This window comes from Parasteatoda tepidariorum, chromosome 2 (genome assembly GCF_982258835.1).
Source record: "Parasteatoda tepidariorum strain Cologne lab strain chromosome 2, Ptep-v5.0, whole genome shotgun sequence".
Lineage (NCBI taxonomy): Eukaryota > Metazoa > Arthropoda > Arachnida > Araneae > Theridiidae > Parasteatoda > Parasteatoda tepidariorum.
Window position 1 is genome coordinate 2,754,645 of NC_141756.1, and position 27,572 is coordinate 2,782,216.

At 30.8% G+C, this 27,572-nt stretch overlaps 1 protein-coding gene and 1 long non-coding RNA gene across 2 annotated transcripts in view; one reads left to right on the top strand and one right to left on the bottom strand.

Annotated features, from left to right (window-relative positions):
* The window catches only part of LOC107453179 (metabotropic glutamate receptor 6-like), an 84,263-nt gene that overhangs the window by 5,648 nt on the left and 51,043 nt on the right, over positions 1-27,572 (bottom strand). The window contains exons 3-5 of the mRNA XM_016069888.4: positions 24,568-24,738; positions 16,421-16,565; positions 2,179-2,712 (exon numbers count right to left, since the gene is read on the bottom strand). Coding sequence (XP_015925374.3) covers positions 2,179-2,712; positions 16,421-16,565; positions 24,568-24,738 — 850 coding nt within the window. The remainder of the gene's footprint in view (positions 1-2,178; positions 2,713-16,420; positions 16,566-24,567; positions 24,739-27,572) is intronic.
* LOC147814381 (uncharacterized) lies at positions 20,076-21,129 on the top strand. The gene is made up of 2 exons (XR_015431223.1): positions 20,076-20,196; positions 20,981-21,129. It is a non-coding gene; the product is annotated as an uncharacterized LOC147814381 (long non-coding RNA).

Consider the following 27,572-nt stretch of genomic DNA (forward strand, 5'->3'; position numbering starts at 1 on the left):
TTTGCTGAGAAACTTGGAAAGTTTGTAATGAAAACTTTCCCTTGATAAATATAACATTTATGGATGATAAATTATATCAGAGCTCTGTGTCTTACGATAACTCAATGCATTTTCTAAGACCTTGTCGAAGTTAGAGATGAAGTCCGAGCGAGAAAGCCATCACCGAAGTAACTGTAGAGCGTGTGACTAAACTCTTGATTCAGACTGTCATTTGTATTTTTTTTTAACAACACAGACTTTAAACATTCCAAAAAGTACCGTTTATGTGATTGGTATACAGAATTTGCAGATGAAAAGATATGTTAAGAAATTCGTCGTCACGGCATTTCGCGGAAAGAAAGGCATTTTAACGTGATCCGTTGTATGGCCGATTTGATATGCATCAACGATTCCCTAGCTATCCCTCCATCCTTACATGAACCTCCCAAGCATGTTCTTCTTCCTAAGTTTGATCCCGCAGTGGACTGATCGTTAAGACACGGTTCCCAGCAGATCACCGAAGTCAAGCATCACTGGCTGCGGTCAGTGTGCGAGTGGGTGACCACTTGGATCAGTTTGCGTAGGGACCGAGGGTGTGCGGTATTAGTCCTCGTTAAACTGACTTCGACTAGCTCGACTTCGCGTGCAGGTCGTCGGGCTACCGAAGTAGGGGCGTCGTCCCCTCTGCAGAGGATCAAAATTGTGATGGCATGTCTTCGGATCATCCTCAGGGATGTTTCCCAGACCGTCGCCAATAGCCCATTGTGCAGCTCTAGTGCGACGTAAATGAACTACAACTACAACGATCTTCCTAAGTTTAAGGCCTTCTTAAAAATTATAATTTCAGGATTGATTAACAAAAGTACAGAAGCTTGCTCTGAAGCTCAAAAAATGTTTAGAGAAAAGCGCAACCATTGCTTTACATGCCATGGATCCCTTTTTCGAAACGGTGTTTTGCGGCTGGAGCCTTTTTTTATTTAACCAAGCTGATCAATAGATATTTTCTAAGCGACTTATTGACATCATTTTCTAACAAACCCTTCACATTAACTAACCTTTCACTCAGACCCTTCATTAACTCAAGTTCTGAAGAGCCACTATATAGGATGTCCCGTAAATGTTACAACAAACTTCTAGGGGAAATCGGGCGCATCATAAGGATCAAGAATTATCTGGGAAATCATTATCGGAATTGTTATCGTATGCAGCTAAGGGCGCTTTCCTATTATGAACTGTCACATTGTGTGTCTTTGAACATCAGGAACTTTTATTTATCTAAATTATCTTATTTTTTTGTTTTCTATAAATTATTTTCAAAAACTGCTTTCAAATAGGTACAGTAATAGGTATTTTATCCTAATTCACTGATTTAGTGACTAACTGGACAAGCTCACCTAATCATTGAGTTACGATAAAACAGAAGCCTATTCTCGATCCATTCTCTGGGACTATTCTTGACAATAACTAATAATAACTTAAGAGCTGTGATGGCTCAGGGGATAGAGAGTTCGCCTTCCAATCAGGTGAACCAGGTTCGAATCCTAGTGATGGCTAGTCGATACGAATTTCAAACCTGACCTCAGTGCTGACTTAAAATACCCTCAGTGTTCCGCGGATCATGGGTTGAAGTCTCCTTGTCATCAGGTAAACCATGGGAGGTTTTCGTGGTTTTTCTCTCAGCAAACGTGAATGTGGGTCAGTTACATCAAAAATTCCCCCACGAAGGCAAATTTTACCGAATTACTTGATCCAGAAGTTCTCTTGTCTTATGAATTGGGTTCAAAATTACAAGGCTATGAAATTGAACATTAGTAGTTGTAAAATACCAAAAATCGGGCCGGCTGTTAAGCGACGGCTATAAAAGAAAATAATAACAATCACATAAAATTAACAGGAAATTAAAATATTTTAGAAAAACAAAAGTGCAAGTTTAAAGGCACACTAACATATCCGTAATAGGAAAGCGTCCCTAGCAGCGTAAGAGGACATTTTAGATCATGATATCTTAGGTAATACTTAATCCTCATGATGTGCCCTACTTTCCCTAGAAGTTAGTCGCAACATTTACGGGACACTCTGTATAATTATAGAACCTATTCAAAATCGGGCGAACAAAAATAATTGTTAACTTACTCAATGTGTTTTAATTGACATAAATATTGTTATATCACAACATTGTGAGAATTATGAATACTTTACCTCGAAACGATACATTTTTCAGAAAATTGCGAAGTAGAACTCCATCAATGGGATCCATTTTTGCACACAAACCTGGAATTCCACCACACAAGTCAGCATGCATAGTTTTCAGGGCATATGCAAAAGCCATTACTGAGTCACTAACAAACTGCAGTTGCCTTTCAGCTTCGTATCCATTGCCTTGGGTAATAGTTTCGTTACCTGTGCACACATTCGTGAATATGTTGTAGGGTGTTATTACACTCCCTGGCCACTTACAGTTGAAGAAATGCTCCCAGAATTCAGTAAACCACGGATTTCTTTCATTGTTACTCACAGTAAGTCGTTGAAAGTATTCATCAAATCCAACTACTGGATGCGCTCGTGGCTGGACAGAAATGGTGCCTTCTACTTCGCGTTCGTTCCCATCAAATACCAATGCACGTGCACTCCACCCATCGCTTCCAATCCATGAAAACTGACCAGTACAATTGTTGCGTCCAATAGCTCTCATGACACCAGCAACCTCCTGATCTGATCCAAAGATAATTACACCTGCAAATAAGAATCGTGGTAAAGAACAGATTACAAAAGAAATAAAACTAATATTATTTTGTACATGTAGGGTGATAATGGTATGGGTGATGTTTAGTTTCCTGAGGAGAAATGAAGATGTTAAGAAGAAGTATACTCAGTCATACAATTATGCTCTTGTTGTACTAAAATATTCATAACATATTCACTAACACTTAAAAAACCAAATTTTTGTCTTATAATTATTCTCTTATTTAATCCTTTTACAATGAATAAAAATTATTAATATAATCTGTAATCTTTCTATGCCATAATCTTAAATTGAAAGCAGAATAAAATCAATTTCCTATTCATCTTTAGCATGGAATTAAAAAACAGTTTTATGGTTGCTAATGTTGCGAATGAATTCGTTAGTATTTCTCACACTTTTTTTCCGTCAATACATTTTAAAGCGTAAGGCTAAGAAAAAGAGTCTTGGCAATAGATTAAATCAATTTATAGCCATTACATGGATTCCTTAAGTTACCCTGGCAATAAATATTTTAATATGTACACGACATTCTCATTTTCGATTTCTGGGTGGGTGGATGTGTCCCGTTGGGCTTAGCCTTGATGTCACACCCTCCAGCTGATTTTCAATTTTTCTTAAATTTTAATAATTCGTTTGTTCTTAAAATGTAAGATTTCTCTTTTTCTTTGAATCTCTATGTATATTGAATATATATTTTTTTTACTGTTTATCAAAACAGCGTTTTGAAAAGTATGGTCATTTGAAAATGAAAATATCAACTTCTTTCACTTAAACTTTACATCATCAACACTTTTAAGCCTTTCGTCATGAATTATTTTACATCTTCAATCTACAAAATTTAATCACAGCTCTTGAATGAGCCTAGCTAGAAGCAGTACAGAATGATGAAATTCGTAAGTAGTGTACCAGAAGTGTACAGACAGTGTAAGATAATAGAATATAAATAGCTCACATATAAAACGAAAATCAATTTGGTGAACTGGAATTTTCGGTACATTACTTCGTGAAACAGTGACTGCTCAGGTTTTTTTTAGTATATGTGAGTTTAGTGTTCCTATTTTCAAAAATTAAAAACTTTATTCTTAATTTCTTTACCTAATATTTTGAAAAAACATCTACTTTTATATGTTTTCTCACCGTTTTCAAAATCACAGTTCAACAAACAAATTTGTAAAACTCAATATATAAATAGGAATACTTATGAGGGTTAAGCAAGACTTAACAGAGTTCTGATTACCATGGATATGAAAATTCATGGTAACTGAACTAGTTAAAATTAAGATAATAAAATGCTAATAATAATCAGGAATTAATTACCCCAAATTTTTAATCAAATTTAGTGCAAATTTGGTAGGGAGACTCTTGTGATACGTCGAAATTTTTATTGATATTCAGCAGTGTATAAAATTTCTTACTTCATTTTCTAATTAAAAAAATCTTTTATTCTTAAATTATTTGAAATTTTTGTGGTGCTCTAATAATTTTAGATAATTTTCCTTTATGTTTAAGTGCTGAGAAGTTAGAACTATAATCGTGACTTGAGATAGTTTTATTAGTTGTGTTGTTTATAGTGTTAGCATTGTCGTCATTTAACAGTTAGGCACAAATTCTTCTGCTAAAAATTGTATTCATAAGTGATCTTGTATGTTCATTAGCAGCTTAGAAGAAAGAGTTTGGCGATTGCAGATTTCATCTCAAACATAAGTAATAACAAAATTTTGGCTCCTTGCTGATCTCGTGTGCTCTTTGTTTCTCTCAAAGAGGCTAATCACTGAAAAAAACTCATAATTAAAGCAACCAAAATATGGTATAATTTATCGTGTTTCTGGTTATAAGGGAACACTAAAGAGTTTGGATATTTTAATCGAAGCTCTTTGGAAATTATTTTGGTGAAATTAACAAAAAATATGGTTTTATCATGTGCGATAAAATTTGGTAATTGTCATAAAATTTGGTAATGTCATCATGATACCTTAAAGATTCAAATAAGAACCATGTATTCAGTTTTTAATAACTGTGAGGTAATAAAAACTATAAATTTGAAATTCTGAATTTCTTGCAATCCGTTAAAATATGGACGGAAAACTTGCCATATTAAGAGATCAAATAACATTTATTTTGAATTTTATTACCATAATTTGTTTTGTTACCAGAAATGCCTTTGCCATACAATATGGTACTTTTACAAATTTTTTCACCATGATAGTTTTTATACATTCTTTACCTGTGCTATTGGATCATTATATTTTGGAAGCATTTGCAACTAGCTTCTATGCATTGAATGTTATTTATTAAATATTCTACTTGCTTCTTAGGGTGGGTAGAAAAAAAAACGAAGTTTCTTAAAGGCCACATTCCTTACATACGATTATGTAAGGAATGTTATACGTAAGTGTGAATATTTAGAAACGGCGTTTAAAAAAAGAAAACTACTCGTGAATACATGAATTGATCGCATGTGTGAATCGGAGGCAGTAAGAATGGACCCTGAAATCTCTTAGTAGTAAAGCGGAAAAGTTTTCAACTGCCATTATTAAGAAGAATTTAAAATCTTGTAACTCGGAGTTGGTAGCTTCGGCCATATCAACAGACCTACGATCTCGTTGACGTAGCAAGAGATATGGAGTGATTTAAAAAAATTTGTACAAATATTTTTGTTAAAAGACAGTTTTGAGTGCTACTGTAGGTCTATCAACAAACTTGATTTTTTCTTGAATTTTAAACATTTTTGGTAAAATGTTTGAAACTTTTAGGCCATTGAGGCAACAGGAGACTCTCTTTTCGGCACTTCAATAGGCTAATCCAATTACCATGTCTTTGAGGTAACTATTGCTTAGTTATAATTCAAACAATTTTTTTTAACGACAATTAATCAATGATAATTTTAAAACGCTTTCCCTAGCTTATCAATAAAATCTAAAATTATTTATATACATACATATATATATATATATATATATATATATATATATATATATATATATATATATATATATATATATATATATATATATATATATATATATATATATATATATATATATATATATATATATATATATATATATATATATATACAGTGGTGGCCAAAAGTGTGGACACTTTTTGAAAGTTTCATGTTTTTCAACTTCGTGTGCTTGTAGAATATATTAATTTTCACTTAAATACAAACGTTTATATATCAAATTGAAAGGTAATTTAATGTAGAATTTAATAATAAATACAGTATTACAATATCTGTATTACAAAGAAAGTTACGCAATTAATAATAAGATCTATCTTAGATTTGCATTTTTTTAAAGTGATATTTACACAATCAATACTTAGTAGGATAACCCTTAATTTTTAAGACAGCTCCACAGCGTCTTTTCATCCAGTGAACGAGTGTTTGGAGTTAATCTTTCGTAATCACATGGTGCCAAGAATCAATTATAGCTTCACTTAGTTGTCTTTTATTGGATGGACGTTTTTTTCGTACAAGAATTTTCAAACGTCGCCACAAATTTTCAATTGGATTGAGATCAGGGCTGTTTCCTGGCCATGGTAATATATCTATGCCTTTATTTTGAAACCATGCTTTGCATACTTTTGCTGTGTGGCATGGAGCTGAATCCTGCTGAAAAATAAATGGTTCGTTGTTGGGGAAGAGATCCCTGAAGGAAGGTATCAATTTTGGTTTCAGGACAGTTTCGATGTATTTTTTGGCATTCAGGATGCCAAATCAGGCCGAAAAAAATGCACAAGTGCTACTACCGATAGAAAAATTAAATGGCTATGTCTTCAAGATGGAAAAATGTCATCAGATGCCATTAGATGTGAAATGAATGCAGCTGGTATTGCAGTAAGTTCAAGAACAATAAGAAGAAGCTTATCAGGATTTGGACTACAAGCTAGAATTCCAAGGAAAAAACCTTTTTTAAATCAAAAGCAACGCTAAAAACGAGTTAAGTCGGCAAAAGAGCACATTTAATGGTCAGAAAATCAATGGAAGCAAGTAATCTGGAGTGATGAGAGTGAAATATCGTTTTCTGGAAGTGATGGTAGAAAATACGCAAGACGTAGAGTAGGTGAAGCGCTTCATCCTGATTGCATTGAAGCAACTACTAAAAATCCAACAACTGTCATGATTTGGGCATGTATATCTGCATCTGCAGATGGTGGGGGCCGAATTCAAGTGATTGATGGCATCCTGAATGCCAAAAAATGCATCGAAACTGCCCTGAAACCAAAATTGATACCTTCCATCAGGGATCTCTTCTCCAACAACGAACCATTTATTTTTCAGCAGGATTCAGCTCCATGCCACACAGCAAAAGTATGCAAAGCATGGTTTCAAAATAAAGGCATAGATATATTACCATGGCCAGGAAACAGCCTTGATCTCAATCCAATTGAAAATTTGTGGCGACGTTTGAAAATTCTTGAACGAAAAAAACGTCCATCCAATAAAAGACAATTAAGTGAAGCTATAATTGATTCTTGGCACCATGTGATTACGAAAGATGAACTCCAAACACTCGTTCACTCGATGAAAAGACGCTGTGAAGCTGTCTTAAAAATTAAGAGTTATCCTACTAAGTATTGATTGTGTAAGTATCACTATAAAAAAATGCAAATCTAAGATAGATCTTACTATTAATTGCATAACTTTCTTTGTAATACAGATATTGTAATACTGTATTTATTATTAAATTCTACATTAAATTACCTTAAATTTGATATAGAAACGTTTGTATTTAAGTAAAAATTAATATATTCTACAAGCACACAAAGTTGAAAGACATGAAACTTTCAAAAAGTGTCCACACTTTTGGCTACCATTGTATATATATATATATATATAAAATAAGATTATATTAGATCATAATTATTTCGAGGAAAACATTATAATCAGCTAATGTTTCGTTGAGACTTACGTATGTTTCCTGTTTACTAACTTTAGAAAACAATGTTTGATCAGTTGCAAACACTAATTAAACATCTCTGTTTTAATATGAATTTATTATTTCAATGAATTTATTATTTCTATGAATATTTTTGTTTGTTACATTTTCACCAGAATTAGAGAAGAAAGACATTTTTAATGAGATATGTGTTTTAATTTGATTCCGTTTCTTATAAAATATCTTTCTTTAATGAGTTTAGTAGCTTGATGGCACTATTTCTTTTCGAAAATTTTTAGTATTTAATTAAGAAAGATGGAGCAATATTAATTTGTAATCTTCTTTTCCATAATTGAAAACCAAGTCTTCTTTTGAAGTATAAAAAAAAACTGTAATCTGTTGCATCCATTTTTTTATCGAACGTATTTGTTTATTTGGCTGTCTCTGTTTCTAAATTTACATTTTTTCTTTTTTAAGCAGTTTTTATTTATTATAATTACTGTCCTTCTTTGTTAGTATTAAAAAAACATTACGCATCATAATATAAATATGTATATGACAAATAATATGAAATAGCTGTTGATTACTTTTTTTGTTAGTGTTTGAAACTATTAATTGTGATTATTAACTGTTTTTTAATAATTGTAATTGCATTTTATTCAGTATATTTGCGCGTTTAAAGAATTAATAAATAGTAATTAGATTCTTATTCGTTAATTTCAATATATTTTTTAATGATCACGGCTCTCTATAAATTTCTGAATTACAATTTTTTTAGACGAAAAAAATACGCTACATTTGTATTGAAGCAAAAATGAACATGCACATATAAGTTAAACTCATGAAAATTAAGCTCATGTAAATTAATTTTTATTTCTCTTCTATTAATTTCAAAACAATTAAGAATTGTTACTCCTTTTACTTCATTTATGGAATATAATAATTGACTTATATTCAATAAAAAAATATATCAAATTAAGTTGTTTCTACTGTTATCTAATTTTAGGTAACTATTATTGCAAAGCATTAGACAAACCAAATAATGTTTTACGATAATCCCCAAAATACTTGAGCTGGTTTGGCAATGCATTAAATCTTATACCTACATTAAATATCTTTTTTCTGCAATATAGCTTTACTATTACCACAAATCATCTTTAATGGTTACTTATATGAAATGCATAAATTTGCAGAGCAATATCTATCACAGTTGTTTCAGTTACATAACTGCAGTGGCTTAAATAAATTAAAGGAAAGCATATCCTTACTTATCGAAGGAATCTACTTCAATAGTTTACTATCGTTCTTACGATTATTATTTCCCATGTCACATGATAAGTTTATTTAAAGTAAAAAGCATTGAATGAATTGAACATCTGTTGAAAATAGGGGAATTATTGAGAATAGAAGAACACATTTACTGAATATACTTCAATAGTTTATTATCGTTCTTCTTATTATTATTCCCTTTGTTACAAGTTAAGTTTATTGAAAATAGAAAACATTGAATGAATTGAACATCTGTTGAAAATAGAAGAATTATTGAAAATAAACATTGAATGACTATGCTTAAATACTTTATTATCGCTCTTATGATTATTATTCCCCTTGTTATATGTTAAATTTATTGAAAATAGAAAGTATTGAGTGAATTGAACATCTGTTGAAAATAGAAGAATTATTGAAAATACAGGAACACATTGAATGAATCTACTTCAATAGTTTATTAGCGTTCTTATGATTATTATTCTCCTTGTTACATATTAAGTTTTATGAAAATAGAAGAACACATTGAAAAAATTAAACAATGTTACATACCTATATGGAAATCTATGACTCTATTTGAAGGAAAATGTTAAAGAAACAAATATTAAGTACTTAGTAAAAGCTTGTATTTTGTAGTGGTGATTCTTTTGTATGTAATGCAATAATGAGAAGAATATAGTGTGGTCCGTATTGATCTCCCTTAATATTGAGCTGTTCGGAAAGTAATTTCATTTTTTTAATAAAAATTAAACTCGATATTTTTGTTTTAAATAAATATTTTCTTGAATCGTACCCATTCTGGTCAAATACCTTTGGCCATGATTCCAGGCTCATTGTTGCTCTTTACTGGCATAAAGGTAGAGGCAGGTGATTTTGGACCTTCTTATTTGAAGTAAAGGTTTTATCATCTAAACAATTTTGTAGAGACCAATACCTCGTTGTAGACAACAAATTTTTCGTTCCCAGTGATGATAGGCTTCAAAAATGTTAATTTTCTTGACGTTTGAGAAGCAAATTACTGACATCTACGCAACGACGCAAATTTATTTCAGTAAGAACATGAAGAACCTTTAAGTCGAGCTTTTAAATTTAAACTTTAGCCCAGGTAGCGAGAACCATCTATTTTAAGTCAAAAATAAGTATATTTCACATTTAAATTTTACTAAGCAAAACTGAATTATAGCAAAAACTAGTTATCCAAAAAAAAACGTAAAAGACACGTAACATTATAAATAAATAAATTCATTTTGTATATTACCAACCGCTTTCTAGGTAAGAATACGTACGTTATTTTTACATATTATTTATGTCAAAAGTACTTCAAAATTTATGCAAGTTGAAACGTCGAACTATGGCAAAAAATGGTTTCCTATAAAACGGAAAATTTACGTAATATTTTACGTAAACAAATTCATTTCTTTTATGACTATTTTACCAACCATTTTTACTAAATAAGAATGAGTACGTCATTCTTACTTAATAATTCAGTAAACAATACGTCAAGAAGTACGCAGGTTGAAGCATCAAATTATTAAAAAAAAAGTGGTTAGCCGTAGAACAGAAAGCTTGCTTAAATAAATGCGAAGCGATATATATATATATATATATATATATATATATATATATATATATATATATATATATATATATATATATATATATATATATATATATATATATATATATATATATATATATATATATATATATATATATATATATATATATATATATATATATATATATATATATATATATATATATATATATGTTAGAATATATTAGAATGAGTAAGTTATTTTTACATAATATTTACTTAACCAATACGTGAAATACACAGAATCATTTCTACTAATTGTAAATAGTAAATATTCTTTTATCCATATTTCATAAAATATACGAAAGCTTAACCATTGGTAAAATCCATTCCGTTAATACACCAAAGCGTTTTTTTTATCAAATATCTCATTGGTAATATCATTCCGTCAATATTACGTATAAAGTGTACTGACTTTACCAATTTCCAATAATTTACGTTTAGTTTACGTACCATGTTACATGGGAGATTTATCAAATGATCATGAACGATTGGATTCGATAAAAAAAATTTCTCAGTGATCCCATGGGTTGTTATTAACCAGTTAGCATTTATTAATGGTTTTATTGTGTCTTCTTCAGCTTAAATTGACGTGGAACATCTTCATGGATCTTAATCAAAATTTTGCCGGATCGAAATTTCGCAAACTAGTTTTCACACTGGCGCCCTTTCTAATACATCTTCTCCCCATACACCGGATAATTATTTTCTTGCTAGAACAGCATTTTTAACTTTCCGGTAGTGAAAAAGTAAAATATGCCAAAAGTGCTACGTTTAACTTTCTATATTTGAAAGAACATTTTCGCAAACAAGCTTAGCTGTATTAGCTGTCAAAATATATAATGATTTTGCCGCGTAAATGTGATGTTTGTTGTGCTTAAGTTTGCTGCGTAAACAGTTTAATTTTTGTTGTGAAAATATATAATTACAGCTTCTGTAGGAGAAAAAAACATGATTACTTTCTGAACTACCCAATATTTATTATTTTAAAATTTTCGCGGAAAAGGGAGTAAAAAAAATAAATAAATTGTGGGCTTCCTCCTTCAAACTTTCGCTGACTCCGACTTCTCGTTTCCGATTCCACAGCTCTGTGGAAATCTATATTAAATAAATTTTAATGATTTCTGTCACTTTTTTTATTAATATATAATTCATGATTGTTTTCAACCATTGGAGGAATAAATTAAAAAGCATTTAGTAAACAATGCTAGCGTTTTTCTTTTTCACTTCTTTTTTTTTCAGAGCTGAGCAATTTTTTGGAGAAGAAATATTAAAAAAAAAAAGTTCTTAAAATATTTATTGCTTTCAGGAGAAACTATTGATTTGCATTATTATGCGCTATTATTGATTTCTATAAAAAAAAACAGTGAATTTGCAATATCTGAACTTAACGTATTAGTTCAAAGTACAGCTTACTTTTGTTTTAGGGATTGATTAAACCCTACCTAAATTCTAGAAAAAATTACTAACTCCAAGATAGAACTTCTTAAAAATATCCTAGAAAGAAAATGAAGGTCACGTGTCATTTACAGACCAATAAAAATGTCTGCAGAAGAGCAGGACTCAACTACATTAGAAATCAAAAAAAAAAATGATCTGCTTCTTTATTCTTGCTTAAAATATAGTTATTAATTAGAAACAGAGTTTTATATTTTGATCCTAATTCGTGATTACAAATTAATTTGATTCGTGATAATAAATAAAAACTTATTCAAATTTGTATTGGAATTATTTATTATAAGTCAAACATTATATTATGAAACAATAAAAGACTGAAAGTGTAGATTCACTTGTATAGTTTCATTCCCTCATTCTTTTAAACATATTTAATTTAAAAGACATTGTTTGTACTTTCTTGTCAATACTTCAAGTAAAAATAAAAAGCTTTGATGGATATTTAATTAGTTCAAAGTTAATTTCTTTAAGTCTTTCAAAAAATTAGGTTTTTTTTCCTATTTAATACTATTTTCACTTAAAAATGCAGAACTTAAATATTTTTATAAAACGTTTAGGTAATTTGAGTTTTAAAGAAATTTATTTGCTCAACAAACAAAAATGTGATTTTTTTACTGTCATTATCGAGATGAAGTTTAAACAAAATTGATAAATTCTCGAGATGAAATTTAAAAAGGAAAGTTTTAGTTTTCGTATAAATGTTTCAGAAATTGTTTAAACAGAGTTTTTACAGCTAACAAATTCTGATTGTAAGTACTGAAAAATTTCTTGCAGAATTTAAAAAATTAAGAAAAATTGATGTTCGACAAATTAATTTTTCAGTTCCAGTCATTTGAATAAAGAGAACCTCACTTCCAAATAATAATAATCGTTTTTCTATTTTAACCATTTACGTTCGTGATATGAACAATTTTTAAGTGTTCAGGATAACATGGCTATATTAGTATATGCTTGGTGTTTCTGATGTCAATGTTCGCTCCTGTAGTGTACCTTGAAATATAGGCCCGCGTTTTGTGTTCATTTTAATTGCTAATTTTATTTTTTCCAAGTCACCCTAAAGTTCACGTTTTAATTTTTTGGTGATATCACCAAAAAATGCATTCAAATGGCCTCTAAAATAGCTGTTTTAACGTATTTTAATAATTTGGCGTGTAACTATTGGGAATTTTCCAAGTTAAACACTAGGTGAAAATTTGTTTCAATAGAAATTTATCAAGTAAAGATATGAAATAGAAAAGCCTAAAAGTATTCTTTCAGATACTCCTAAATTCGTAAAAAAATTGCTTGCAACAAAACCATCCGTCTATGATGCCACAATGGACATTACATATTTCCTAGCTTTTAATTTTTCTTAAATTTCCTAAACCTACTTTTTTTTAAAATCATTTTTAATCGAATTTTAATTAAATCAAATCAATTAGTTATAAAATTAACTTATAATAATTAAAATTTAAAAAAAGCGAACATAAAATATTTTATTCTTTTCTTTTCGATCAATGTAACGACTTACTTTCTATTTCAATACTCATGTAGACTCAGTATTTCACTGTCGCGCATAATCGAAAACAAAAATCTATTTATAAATCTTTATTCCTAAATTTCCTTCCACAAATATGTTTCAGTTACATTGATATAATAATTCTTCCAGTCTTGCTGGCGATTCGCGATCGCCAAAGCATTTTCAAACCTAATACTGATCATGGGGTGTTGTTAGATTTTTGGCTGTGCTATTTTTTCGAAAAATCTCCAACCATGGATTTCTTCTCATGATTCTAACTGTCAGTTGGGAACAATTCAATTACTTTTCAATTTGGCCTTTGATTAGCCAGGTCAGTAGGATTTATCTCCCATAACCAGTCCTTATTAATATTATTATGCAAAATTTATTTTACTTGCAAAGTCTTATGGATAAAATTATAATTTGTATATTGAGCACTACGAATACTAAATAAAAGTTTTATTATAAATTTGATCCAGTTTTCATCTTATCAGTCATTTTCATTATCCTGTTTTCATCGCAGTCGATTATACCATATCACAGGTCACTCACATATTCACAGGTCAGACATCAATTTCTCAAGAAAGCTGAATGCTTGCTTGAAGCTTTTTATTCGGCTTGCTTGAGAAATTGATGTCTGACCTGTGAATATGTGAGTTTTCATTTTTCTGACGATTTTGTTTCAGTTTCTTTTCTTAATTTGTTATTTATATTGCATTTTTTTTTCCTGGACTTCTATGCAAAACCATCGGGGTACTGAGGGAGTTAATTTAAGCATTTGCTTCTCCCTCAATTAGAAATGGTTTTGTTTTTATGGCTACCGGGGCCGGTACCCCCTGAAGACGTCGGCTTCGGTGGTCATATTTTAATTTTTATTTCCTTCATTTTCTTTTTCTTCATTTAAAAACTATACAAGATGACAGAAAAAAAATCATGGTGAAAATAAAAAAGCATAGCAGGATATAAAGGAATGAAAAATCACATAGCGAACATCACCGTGATAATTGCAAATTTTATACAATAAAATGAAGCATAAGCAAAAATAGCCATGCATCATTTGAAAACTTATGCTCTGCAGGTGAGTATTAAAAGCACATCCGAAATTTATGTTGAATGTTTGAGAAGATGCAATATTCCTTGAAGAATCGATGTAATGCGTGTCTCCATGAGTCTAACAAAATCTTTGAGCATCTCGTCTTGTAGCATTGGTCGTAGAAGTGTATCATGCGTGAGAACGCAGCATCAATTAAGTAGTGCATAATGATTTTTGTTCATTTTCTTTGTATATTGAGTATAATTTACAAATAATCAATTTACTACAGATAGCATTAGCAACTTGTCGTGTTACTTTGTGATTTTTATATGCCTGCTTTGCACTTTTAGTTTGGCCATACGTTTTTGAATCATTCTCTATATTCATGTAAAATTATAAAAGTTAGTTAAGCTACATAAATAAATCCAAAGGACAACAGGTATCTTTAGAATACAATATAGTTAAGTAGAACATAATGCATAAAAGCACAAATAAGTTATTTAACTATAGGAGACGACGGTAGATTACTACAACGAGAATTATTATCAATTGTCTAATTATTCTGTACCTCAAAACTGATTATTGCACTCGTAACAGAAACACTGAGAAAAAAAGTAAGGTCAAAACTACAAGAAAATAATAACATTTACCGCATTTTGGACTCTATGGATGCACCGTAAAGCTGGGTAATTTTTATCAAACAGCTTTGGTCTGATTTTGATTATAAGTAACAATAAAATATGATTTCATAATGCGTGATAAAATTTAGTAGATGCGGTAAAATTTGGTAATTTCATCTTGACACCTTTATATTATGGCATAATTTGTTTTTCAGTTACAAACTTTTATTCGGTGAAATTCACTTTTCGATTTTATATTTTTTGCCAAATGAATTTTAATAAGAACTATAATTTCGAAAACCAGAATTTCCGGTAAACCGTTACCACACAGACGGAAAATACCATTTATTTTGGCTTTATTAGCCAGAACAATGTTTTTTTTTATTAGAATTGTCATTACCATACAGTACGGTAATTGTAGCAGAATTTTTTTCTCCACGCTGAAATCGAGCAAATGACTCAAATTATTTAGAATTACGAAATAAACTAGTTGGAATTATTCATGACAGACTGAATTTATCTTACGTAACTACAAGGGGTGATCAAATGAAAAGGTACGAAACGACACGGTGGGTACAAATGTAGACTTTATTCAAAATATACTCCGTAGGCCTGTGCACAGCGATCCCACTGATGAACAAGCAGCAGGATTCCTTATTCCCAGAATTCCTGTGGTCTTGACGAGACCCAGTCCTTCACAGCGTCCTTGAGTATGTCGTCCGAGTTGAAGAGCTTCCCTTTCAGGTGTTTCTTCAGTGGACCAAACACATGGAAATCACAGGGCGACTAGTCCGGATTGTAGGGTGGATGGTCCAACGTCTCCCACTTGAACTTAGCCAGTTCCATGTGTGTGAGTCTGGAGACGTGTGAACGCGCGTTATCACTGAGCAGAACCACACCCTCCTTGAGCAGCCCCGGTCTTTTGTTCTTGATGGACCTGCGTAGGCGTCGGAGTGTCTCACAGTACACATCGGAGTTAATGGTTTTTCCGTGCTCGAGGAAATCGGATAACACCTCGCTGCTCCTCAATCGTCGAATTTTGCAACGCCATCCAGTCCTCATACGGACTGCCGCATCATTTGGACGCCGCTTTTGATAAGAGCCTCTGCTCTCTCCTGCTCAAGCGGGCACCCGCGCATGTTCCGATCCCAGTCAGAGACTCCAATCGCATCCCGAGATGTCTCGCTACGTTCTCCCACAGCGGAATATGCAAATATTTAACTGTTGCGTTTTTATGTCGTTTCGTACCTTTTCATTTGATTACCCCTTGTATATTTAAAATTAATACTTTTGTACCAAAGTAAATTTCATTATGATAATTTATTTTCTGTTTACATTGAACGTACCTCTTGCACTAGGCTTGGCCATTAACTTATGAACGATGTTATCGTAATATGAGTCACCAGCAACTCCCGAGTCTTTTGTGAGTCTTTCTTTAACAGCAATGCATATCTCACTCTTAGATAGCAACTCCTCTAATACTGTGAAAGCCTGTAAAAATACATTTGATATATTTTTAGTTTCATTCATTTTTTAATGTCTCAAGCAAAACTAAAATTTAATTTTCTAACTAAAAAAAATTAATTCGCTTTGTGTAATTTAATATAAAAGTCCCACAAAAAATAAATGGCATTTCAGTCTTTTTCTTTCGCGCATTCTTCAGACAATTTTCAAATTTTTGAACGTTACATTCTATGTGCTGTAGGAATAAAATCCAACACCGTGTGAACCTTTTATGCAGAAGCGACACGGAGGGAGGAAGGCTTTTTGGAGGGAGGAAGGCTAAGGCTCCGTTACCACATGGTTTTAGCAAATATAGTTTATTTTAGCTTTTAGCCAATAATGATTTTTTAGCACTTATATACGTGCGAGTCGTGGTGGTTCAGAGGATAGAGGGTTCGCTTTCCAATGAGGTGAATCGGGTTCGAGTCCCAGCAATGACATGTCGATACGAATTCTGCATCCGGTACGACTATCAGATCGACTTGTACCAGCTTACCTGGGCCAGTGTGCAATGCTGATCACATTGCCGCAATCTTAATATTGATCTTAAAATCAAGGAGTTTTGAACTCAATGACCTTTCTAGCCTAAAACGGGCTGTTGCGGGAATGTTTACTTATATCCTATTTCACAATTATAAGCTCCTTTTAAAGTCTTATTACAATGTATTTCTCAATCATTACCTTTCTAAACTTAACATTTCAAAAGTTCCTTGTGATACCCATGAAATACAGTTCACCTCAAAAGATCATTATTAAGATGCGTGAAACTTTTCAATAATCTATAAACATATTAAGCTGCTTTTGCTGAAAGTTATTTTAGCATTACGGAATTTTACCCTCAAGCGTAAAGTTTCATCTAAGCAAAAGAGCATTTTCAGGTTTAGCAGACAATAATTTGCATTTTATAGCGATCTTACTCGTTTCTATATTCTATATTTCGAACAAAGTTAAAAAAAGTATGTTTACATTTGAAAAGTACGTCCATTGAGTTTTTCTATATTTAATATACACGTCATTTGCTTCTTAAATATTTAAGAACAAACCTTTAAATACAATATACAATACATATTTATGCACAACTCACAATATTAAGAATTATAAAATATTTCTAAACATTCATTTCACTAATTGAACCAGATATTATTATCTTTTTATTATAAAAAAAAATGATAAATCTGAAGTTTTTGAAATTTTTTAACAGTATAACCATATGTTCTTTTTAAATAATAAAAACATTATTTACGTGCAAGTTTTTCTTAAAAAAAGAAATTTATTAACTAAATTAGAAATGACCTGAATTATCCTAAAATTTCTTTGAAGATAATCTTTTCATTACAACCGATCAGTTTAATGTCAAAGTTTTTAAACGAACAGATGACGCTCAAAATGGTGAAAATATGAAAATATTGAAATTAAAATATTATAAAAAATTCGTCTCTATATTTATAAATATGAAAATGATTTTACAGATAGCATACATGTACTGTAAACCTTTGTTTTATGATGTAAATGTTCCGAAATTTATGTCAAAATAAATATTTCTGAATAAAAAAATTAAATATGTTAGACCGAGTCACCGTGCCAGAATTATTCAGTTATAATTATATAAAATAGAAAAATGCTCAAATTCGTCACTAAATGCGTTTTGAATTTATTTATTTTCTAGTGTTAATTTTCATAATATATTTAATAATTCGAAGATAACATAAGAATAAAGCAACAAAGCATATTTAATAATTCACGGTAAAAATTTTTTTTAGTTGGATAGTTTAAGAAACGGTATTAAGGATTATTATTTTTTAAAAGCACACTAAATGTTAGTGCACTGATGGAAATTTCTCGGAAAAATAGCAATTTATTTAATTGTTATTTTGCCATATTCAGCAAATACTGACAAAAAACTATAAAAAATATGATACTGAAACTGTTCAATGTGAGAAAAAAAAATTGTGATTGATTTTTCGTAATACGGTTAAGCAACCAGAACTCAATTTGCGCCAACTAGGTCCACCTTCTAAAGTCTTTTTGGTCCAATCTATTAGATACATGCTGTAGCCGAATGGGTAAATCGGTCAATCTCATGACCGACTGAACAGTGGATCAAATCCCAGGGTTGATGCTGTAGTATTTCTCTCATTTCTTCAATACATGAAGTGTTTCCAGTGACTTTGGATTATTAGAATATGAAACTATCATTCACGCATAAATAGTACAGAACCCACAAAACTCCAATGTCAGTGTAAATTTCATTTTAGAAATTATGCTAGTTGCAAATGGTTACAAAACCGTACAGATTTGTATTTGTATTGAACAGTTTCAAAATCGTAAGGGCGCTTTTTCATTACACGACACGATACCGACAAAATCGGACGACAAATGTGTGAACGACAATGTTGTTGCCGGATCGCTCAAGCAATTGTTTTTTCACTTGTCCGATATCGTTAGCCCGAGAAGCAGAAATTCTTGTTCATTCAATGTTTTGAGCTTGAGTGAGCAGTTGTTTGTGTTCTGTTGTGATTTTTTTCTGCAAACTTTAAATATGCCGGATGATAATCGTCGTCTCAAACTTCCCATACAGCAAATTTCGTCCTAAAGACATCCCAAAACATTCCGAACACTCCAGGAACAGTCATATCCGTAAAGTGTCAGAAGAAAGAATTTCGTAGGATGTCCCAAATAGACAGCAATATGACAGGCCTTTCAAAGGAGTGTTTTATGAGTCTTGTAGGATCATCGTTCAGCGCATGCGTGTTAACTTCAATTTTACCGTTAATGTTATTTCTTTTATCCAGCGACAAGAGCAATTCTGCTAGCGAAATCTAAACAATAAGGTATTTATAAGCTCAAATATCTTTATTAGTTTCTTTTTTGTTTATCTTTCTTTTTTTCATAATCTATTTATATAATTGATTTATAAGTGTACTTGAACCCCGTCATTATCTTTAATATCTCAATTGCAATGTTTACATGCATGTTTGCAATGTTTACATACATTACTAAAAATTTAAATGCGGAGTTTATTTAATTTTTTCATAATTATTGAGAAAGCTTTATTTTTATTATTTCGCGAGGCATATTTTTATTTGGTCTGATAACTCATTCTTTCTATTATTTTTGTTTTCTTCCTTTAAGTTCAACTTGTTATTTGGCATGTTTTTTTTGGTAACCCTAAATTAATCATTTCTTCTAATTACAGATGAAATGACATTTAAATTATCTCAATGTTGCTATTCATCTTCATTATTTAGTATATTGTTATTTTACCATTTCTACATAATTTTTTCTATAAATTGTCTATGAATGGTGTTCTCAATATGAATGTAAACAATAACAATCTCCAACTCAATACTTGCTTCTGCTTATTCTGCTTGGCTATATTTTCAATAAATTTTTAATGATTGTGTCATTTACATGTCAATTCGCTTTTTTAAAATATTGTTATTTGTATAATTTTTTTTCTTTCTCATAGTCTGCTAGATTGCAAAGTCTTGATGGAACTGATTTTAAAGAACATACAAGACGAGCTATTCGTCACATCATGCCTGATGAACTCTAAAGCTGGATGGGCGATAATGAAAAAAAAGATGTTTTGGTTATAGAGTGTCAGGCGCAATTATTGGTAATATTTAATCTCTGTTTATATATATATATATATATATATATATATATATATATATATATATATATATATATTATTCCATTTGTAGTTTGATAGTATATAGTTAAAATTTGTGTTGCTAAAGTTGCCTTTCTAGAAAATAAATCTTATTTTTAAAAGTATTTATACCCATTAAAATGGTATTATTATTATTAAATTTAGTTGTCAAATAAACATCTATAGCCAGCTTTATTAAGCATCTATAACCAGCTTTTTTTTAAACTTTTTAATGTACTATAATTTTAGTATTCCATAAATTTTCAATGAGTTTATAAATTTCTAACATTAGAATAATTTATGAGTGTGTAATTGTTTGAAATAATATTGTTATTAGTATCACCATCTCCTTCTCCAGTCACAGTAGAATGGTAATCATACGATACTTAAGTTATCCAACACTTCTTTTGACTTGCACTTTAAAATATTCTTATCATAGTTACATGTGTTTGTACTAACAGCTTTAGCATTATTACAGTTGTTGTAACTAGATTCTTCTTATAACAATGAATCAAAAATGCATCAAATCATTTTAGTTTTTATGAACTAGTATTAAGTTACGTATAATGGGCAATTGAAAAAGCAGCTTAACAAGGTCACCCCATAATATTTTCCCTGAGAGTAATTGAAATCTGGGCTTCTACTAATTTAGTTTGAGATACCTTTTAAATAGGTTCTGAAATAATTTTATGTTTATTCATAAAAATACCTACTGGTTTGTTTATATTTTCTTTTTGTTATGTTTTAGAGGCTGTTTGCAGGTATTTTCACAAACACTTAAGTAAATGAAGTTGGAAGCATTATTAGAGGCTGGTTGTACCATGCTAAAGAAAGAAGAGTTTATTCTGTAAAAAAATTAAAGAAATAATTGTGCAAATAAAAGTTTTTCTTATGTGATTCTAATATTGTTTATTTTTTTCTATTCTCATATTTATTTGCATACACTAAATTTATGCTGCAAAAAATAGATAAATCCTTGAAACATGTTATCATTTTTGATATCTTCAAGATACTGATTTAAGTATGCCTTCAGCTAACAATTCTTCAGCAAAACATGGCAACAGCTGTTTTAGTTTGTATATAAAAACAAATAATTTTCTAATTTTATTTGTTTTTTAAATTGCATCATTGACACAATAACTAAACAATAAAGTATGTGATCCATAAACATCTATTTTGAGTTTTTGATAAAATAGTCACAACTTCATTTAAACTATTTATAATATAAAATATTTTTTAGTAAATTTTGCAGAAGAATGTAATGAGAATTATTTTGCCAATTAACTAGTTTCAATTGATAATACGAGAAATTTAAATATTAATGCGAAGTTCTCAGTTTTAGAGCAGCATTAAAAAGAAAATTATTCATTATTTTATTATAAGATATTTTATGAATCTACTACATTAAACAATATGAGCAATAATGAAGCAATCGTAAATTACAATGTACATAAAAGATTCAACAAGTCTCATAATTTAATTTAATAAGAAATATTCTTTACAGAAAACTAACGCTAATTAGGAGAATGGTAACCTTCCTTGGTGTTCAAAGGGTACATTCAATTAGACTTTTTTATAATGGCCAAGTTTTTATTCCAAACAATAGAAAAGTGAAATCCAATTATCTTGCATATTTTTGTATTAAAATGATACATTATTCTTTTCTTTAGATACGTTTGTTTATTAGTTGTTTTACTCCCTTTTCCTTTACTAATTTTCCTAAAAAAAATAGTAGAGGAATAGCCCATTTTTCTGGAAAAATAAGAGTGGTATACAAATTAAAAACTATCACCTTTTTTTTCTCTCAGAAAACATTTTTCTGACCTCTAATTCAGTAAATTTAAAAGAAAAACCTTATTTAAGTTGCTAAAATTAATAAAAATTTCAAAGATGAAATTTATTTCCAAAATAAGACACCCTCCTATTACTATCATACCATTTCCAACATGCATCCCACAAGTTACCTCAATCCTTACTAAACAGGTCTTATTATGTCCTAATGCCATCCTAAAGCGTTCTAAAGGTATCCTGAAATTGTCCTAGTTATGACATCATTAAGATATCTGCAGGTGGGACATTCTAACACGCAGATGACATCCGTAGGACATTTAGCGGTAAATATAGGACTTCCTCTGGAAGTCACAGAATCCTAAAGATGACAACTTTAGGATGTCATAACGGAGTCAATGTGCTGTATGGGTTCTTACTTTTTTAGAAGAAAAAAGCTAGCAGGGCAGAAACGTTTTTTGGGTACACGAAATGGTACTTACGTATTAACGCCACCGCAGCTACAGATTTGGCGGTTTTTAAGTGCCGTCAATCTACACCTAAAATTTTTGCGACAAATCATGAAATAAAACACTCTATTTAAAATCTAAAAATTCAAAACACTTTATTTAAAATCAAAGTAGTCAATCGGATTTCGATGGAAAATGGACCGATATAGAGTTTTACATATATTCAAAACAGTCTCTTTTCTTTCACCAGATGTTGTCGCCATATGTACTCTGATAAATAAGATTCCAAATAACGTCTCGCTGTCCCTCTATGCCTTATGTTCCTCCATTTAGCACTGCCCCTTATTCTCTCAACTGTTTGTGTATTATGAACTCCTGTATCAGGATTAATAAAATGTATACAAATACCTACTTGCTAAGGTATTTGTATTTATAATAAACCTTAGCCAGTAGGAATCCTTCTATTATCTTTGTTTGATAACCTTTCCAACTTCAGAATAAATTGTGCTACCATCTAAATCCCACTTGCTGATACACTGTCTTAAATTACATTTCCAAAACGTACGTTTACCAAAATAAAGTTTCATGTCATGGGAACTGTTCATACATTTCAGTTTTCCTTCTGGGGGACAAATATTTCGCTACTGAAAAAATAAAATTGCTTCCTCTTCTGTTTTTGGCTAATCCCAAAGATGCATTTTCGTAGTACTAAAAATGGCGTCAGAAATCAGCAAGCAAGGCAACAAGGAATCCAAAAGATAACTGCATGCGAAAACGCTGTGTGCGAACAACAGTATTGCTCTTTATTGGCGCATTAGCACAACTTCTGCAACAACGTAAGTACCCACGAAATAAATGACGCAAGATATGTTGAAGAAGATTTTTATGTGCTTTTCCATAAGCTGCAAAAAGTCCCAAATAAATTTTTTAATTATGTCTGAATGAGAGAAACCAAGAACAAGAGTGATGTTAATGAGGAATAATTTTTATATGGCTTTTGAGTTGGCGTCTGCTCGCTAATTTATGTCTGTAATCACTTAACATTACTTAAATTCTTTAAATGTTTTTAAAAGTATTAACGTGTTTTTTTAATTGAATTAAAATATTAGTTTCATTTAGAATAATCGTTTTAGATGATTTTTTAAATGAGTTTTACCAAATTTATCTTATGAACCCGTTCTATCATGTTTCAAAAAAATGTTTCAGCTGAATCAGGGAACAGATTTTTTATTATTCAATCAAGCAGAAACCAGTAGTTAGATCGAGTTCTGTTTGAAATACATAAGGGTCTTTATTTGCCTTCTTATCAAACCATTACTATTATGAAAAATATTATCTCTTCTTAAAGCATATAATGAATTTATAAAAATTTTCAATAAAACTTTTATGATTGTTTAAGTCTTTCAATCTCATTATAATGTAAAAAATGCTACATCATAAAATTAAAAATTTATAACCCGACATGAGGATACATTTTATAAAACTTTTATCTTCAAATTTTGCATTTGACATGAATATTATTGGAAATAAACGATTAAAATTGATTAAAAGAATAAAATAATGATATCAAAAGAAGAGATAAAACAGAAAAGATACACAATAACAAATAAAATCGCCAAGATTTGAGAAGAAACTTGCTTGCCTGACCAACATTTGATTCCGACAAACGATATCGCCTTGTCGGATACGACATAATCGTTATCGTATCGGTGAGTGAAAAAGCACTCCGTTGCTGACCATGTATTTTACTTGACTCTATGTCGTTCGCCGACAATCGGATCCATTTTGTCGTTATCGTGTCGTGTAATGAAAAAGAGACCTAAAGGTAAAAAGAAATGTTCCTAACTATAAACTTCGTGATTAATCGGATGAACAGACTGCTGCCGGTTGTTTTACCGTAATTTTAAATTGAAAATTCTAATAGTGTGTTAACTGCGCCTCCTGCGTCACAGAGAGTTTTCTAGACTCCGTTTAAAAAGATTGGCTTTTAAATCTCTACATTCTTAAACTCAACTAAATTAGAATGCACAATGCTACTGTTTCTTATTAAAGATTTAAATGCAAGTAAAGACAGAAATGAGAAAAAGGCAGAACTGACCTGTATCCCATAGTTTGATTCTTCGTAAAGTATTGATATATAAGTCCAGTTCAATCTCCGAATAATTTGCACCATTGCATCTGCTTGATTTGTATCAGATGGCACAGTTCGCAAAAAATATTCAAACCTTTGCTTGTTACTTAGTTCGGGACTTGTGGAAAAAAAGCTGACCTAAAAGTACAAAGACATTATTATTATTACTAACTCAGTTTAAAATTAGAATAAAATATTCAAAGAGGTAGGCACTTTATTTACGCTGCACTAGAGCTGCTCAATGGGCTATTGGTGTCGGTCAGGGAAATATCAATGAGGATGATCGCGATTTTGATCATCTGCAGAAGGGTTGGCTCCCCTCCTTTGGTAACCCAGCGACCTAAGCTCAAAATTAGCCAAAGAGATATATATTTTCTTTCTTTTAAAAATAAGCATCGATAGAGGTTCATTTTACTATTGAAACAAAGTTGAATGCCTTTTTATCTTTCTATGTTAAAAAATCGTAAAGACCCCCGCCGCTGTTTCGGGTGCTCAATTTTCGGGTTCAGAAACTTGAAATTACTAAGGTGTATAGAACCCTGTACAGGGATTACAATTAGTAATAAAGAAGATAATTTTGCTATTTAAACAAAGTTAAATTTATTTTTATCTTTCAACATTAAAAAAGTCACAAAGGTGACTGCCGTTATTTTGGCTGTTCACTTTAACGTTACAGTTTGGCTTGCTACACAAAAACTATAAAACTTAGTATTTTGAAATTATTTAGGTGTTCAGAAATTTGTACAGGAATTAAGATGGAATAAAAAACTATTTAGCATTCACTAATTAGTTCGAGAATTTAGAGCTAAACTCAAAGGAAAAAATTCTATACGGGTGACGCTACAGGTCGCAAAAACGCTACTACAGAAATTAAATGTGGCATGCTGAAAAGGCCATAATTGTTTGTGAACTTAACTCAGAGTATTTTTCAAAATTCTAATTCGTTCGAAAGTTGTTGTAATTTCTGAGTAATTTTTTGTAAATAATTTTTCTCGTTTTTTGCTTTGCGTTACATTTTATTTTACCATGTAAAAACTATAAGACTTGGAAGCTTAAAATTGCGAAAGTGTGTAAAAAATGTACAAGAAGTGGGATGGAAAAGAAGTATGTAACGATTATTAATTCAATTATTATTAACTATTAAGCTTGTAGTAAACAATAACGCGTCGAACACTCTACTGCCAGGTAAAATTCAACTCCAGAGTTGAAATTTGACTTGCTGATAGGACTATTATAAATTATGAAATTAATTTGTAATTCCTATTTGTTCAGAAATTATAGCAATTTGAAGGACTTTTTGCACTATTTTTCTTTCTTTTTAACGAATAAATTATCACCCATTACTTTAGAACATCGTACCTTTCTTGGGTTTTCGTTTTATAAACTCACGTTTTACTAGTTGTCGATAACGTAAAAAAGTAATATATTTTAGAGAGAGATTATATGCTGCGGGATATGAATTTTGATATTTGCTGCAGATGTCTGACCAACTCTATTTTTTTTTTACCTCTCACGTAAGTTGCGCATCTTACATCATGTAGATGTGCAACATATGCTATTTCCCGATAGAAGAATCAACTATGCAAATGACTGAGAGATGTTTTTCACATTGCACTGTGTTTGCATGATGTGCACTTTACAATTTAGATTTTAATAAAATTTTATTTGGCAGTAACTGTTTTTGTCTTTCTCAAGTTCCACGAACAACAATATCGATATCGAAATTTTTGAAAATATAAAAAAATTAAGAGATAAAAACTGATTCAAATTCAAACTATTGTATGATAATAAGATTACCGTCATATATTGTTAAATTACTTCTCATTTATTAAATGTTATTGTATTGCGCATTCCGTATTTCTCAGTTTTTTCAAAAGTATAGTTGATTATTTTTCTAAATCCATGCATCCTTTCATTTCAATACGTTTAACACAGTAGTAAAATGCGCTGACATAAAATTATAATTACTACATTTTGAGTAATTATAATTAAAGTTGCAATTGCAAAAATCTATAATTTTAAAAGTACTAGCCAGAATGACCTGATATTTTAGTAAACATTCGTGAGGCAATAGAATTTTGCTTGGCAAAGGACAAAAAATCGTTCCAAAATTCAACGATCGATGGAGCTGTCTGTGTAATGTTAGCCAAAATGAATTAATAAAGTTTAGAGGTTTACTAAAACATTATTAGCGAAAAGACGATAATGCGTGTTTTCCACTACAACAGTAATAATACCAAAAAAAAAGAGCCTCATAGAACCAACTTCTTATTGATGATTAAGGTATAAGTTGTTCGATTTGACCTTCACTTTGTTCCACTACTAATTGGAAGCGCAAAACGGTATGCTCCACAGCAGGTCGGAGGGTATTTGTACTTATGCAATGGATGTGGTGTGTGATGATTGCCTGCAAGTCGGCTAGGCTCTCTATCCGTACAACATACTTCGGGTACCCCTAAAGTCAGAAATCACAGGGGTTTAAGTCAAGGGAACGTGGCGGCAACGTTGTTGGAAAATGGCGGTTTATGATCCTACTATCTTCCAATTGAGAACTCAGCAGCTGATTCACAGGAGTAGCAATGTCCGGAGGAGTGCCGTCTTGCTTGGATATTGCATGATCCACACAATGATGCTGCCGAAGTGCCGGAAGGATAAGGTTACGCAAAAGTGCTTCATACCGCTTTTCATTAACGGCGCAGATGACAGGACCTGCAGCTGCAATCTCCTCGAAGAAAATCAGACCGACGATACACTATTCCGCCAATTTTTTATTATATTTTTAGATCATTATGGTTATTTTTTGATGCAATGTTTAAATAAGTAATTTACGGTTTATTTTAACTATAAATCTGATCCATAAAAATTCGGAATTCTTTAAAAATTGTTTTTAAATAGATCTCTTTTACAATTAATAAAAATTATAGTTGCGGCAACTATGTTTAGGTTCAACCACAATACATAAAACTCTAGTT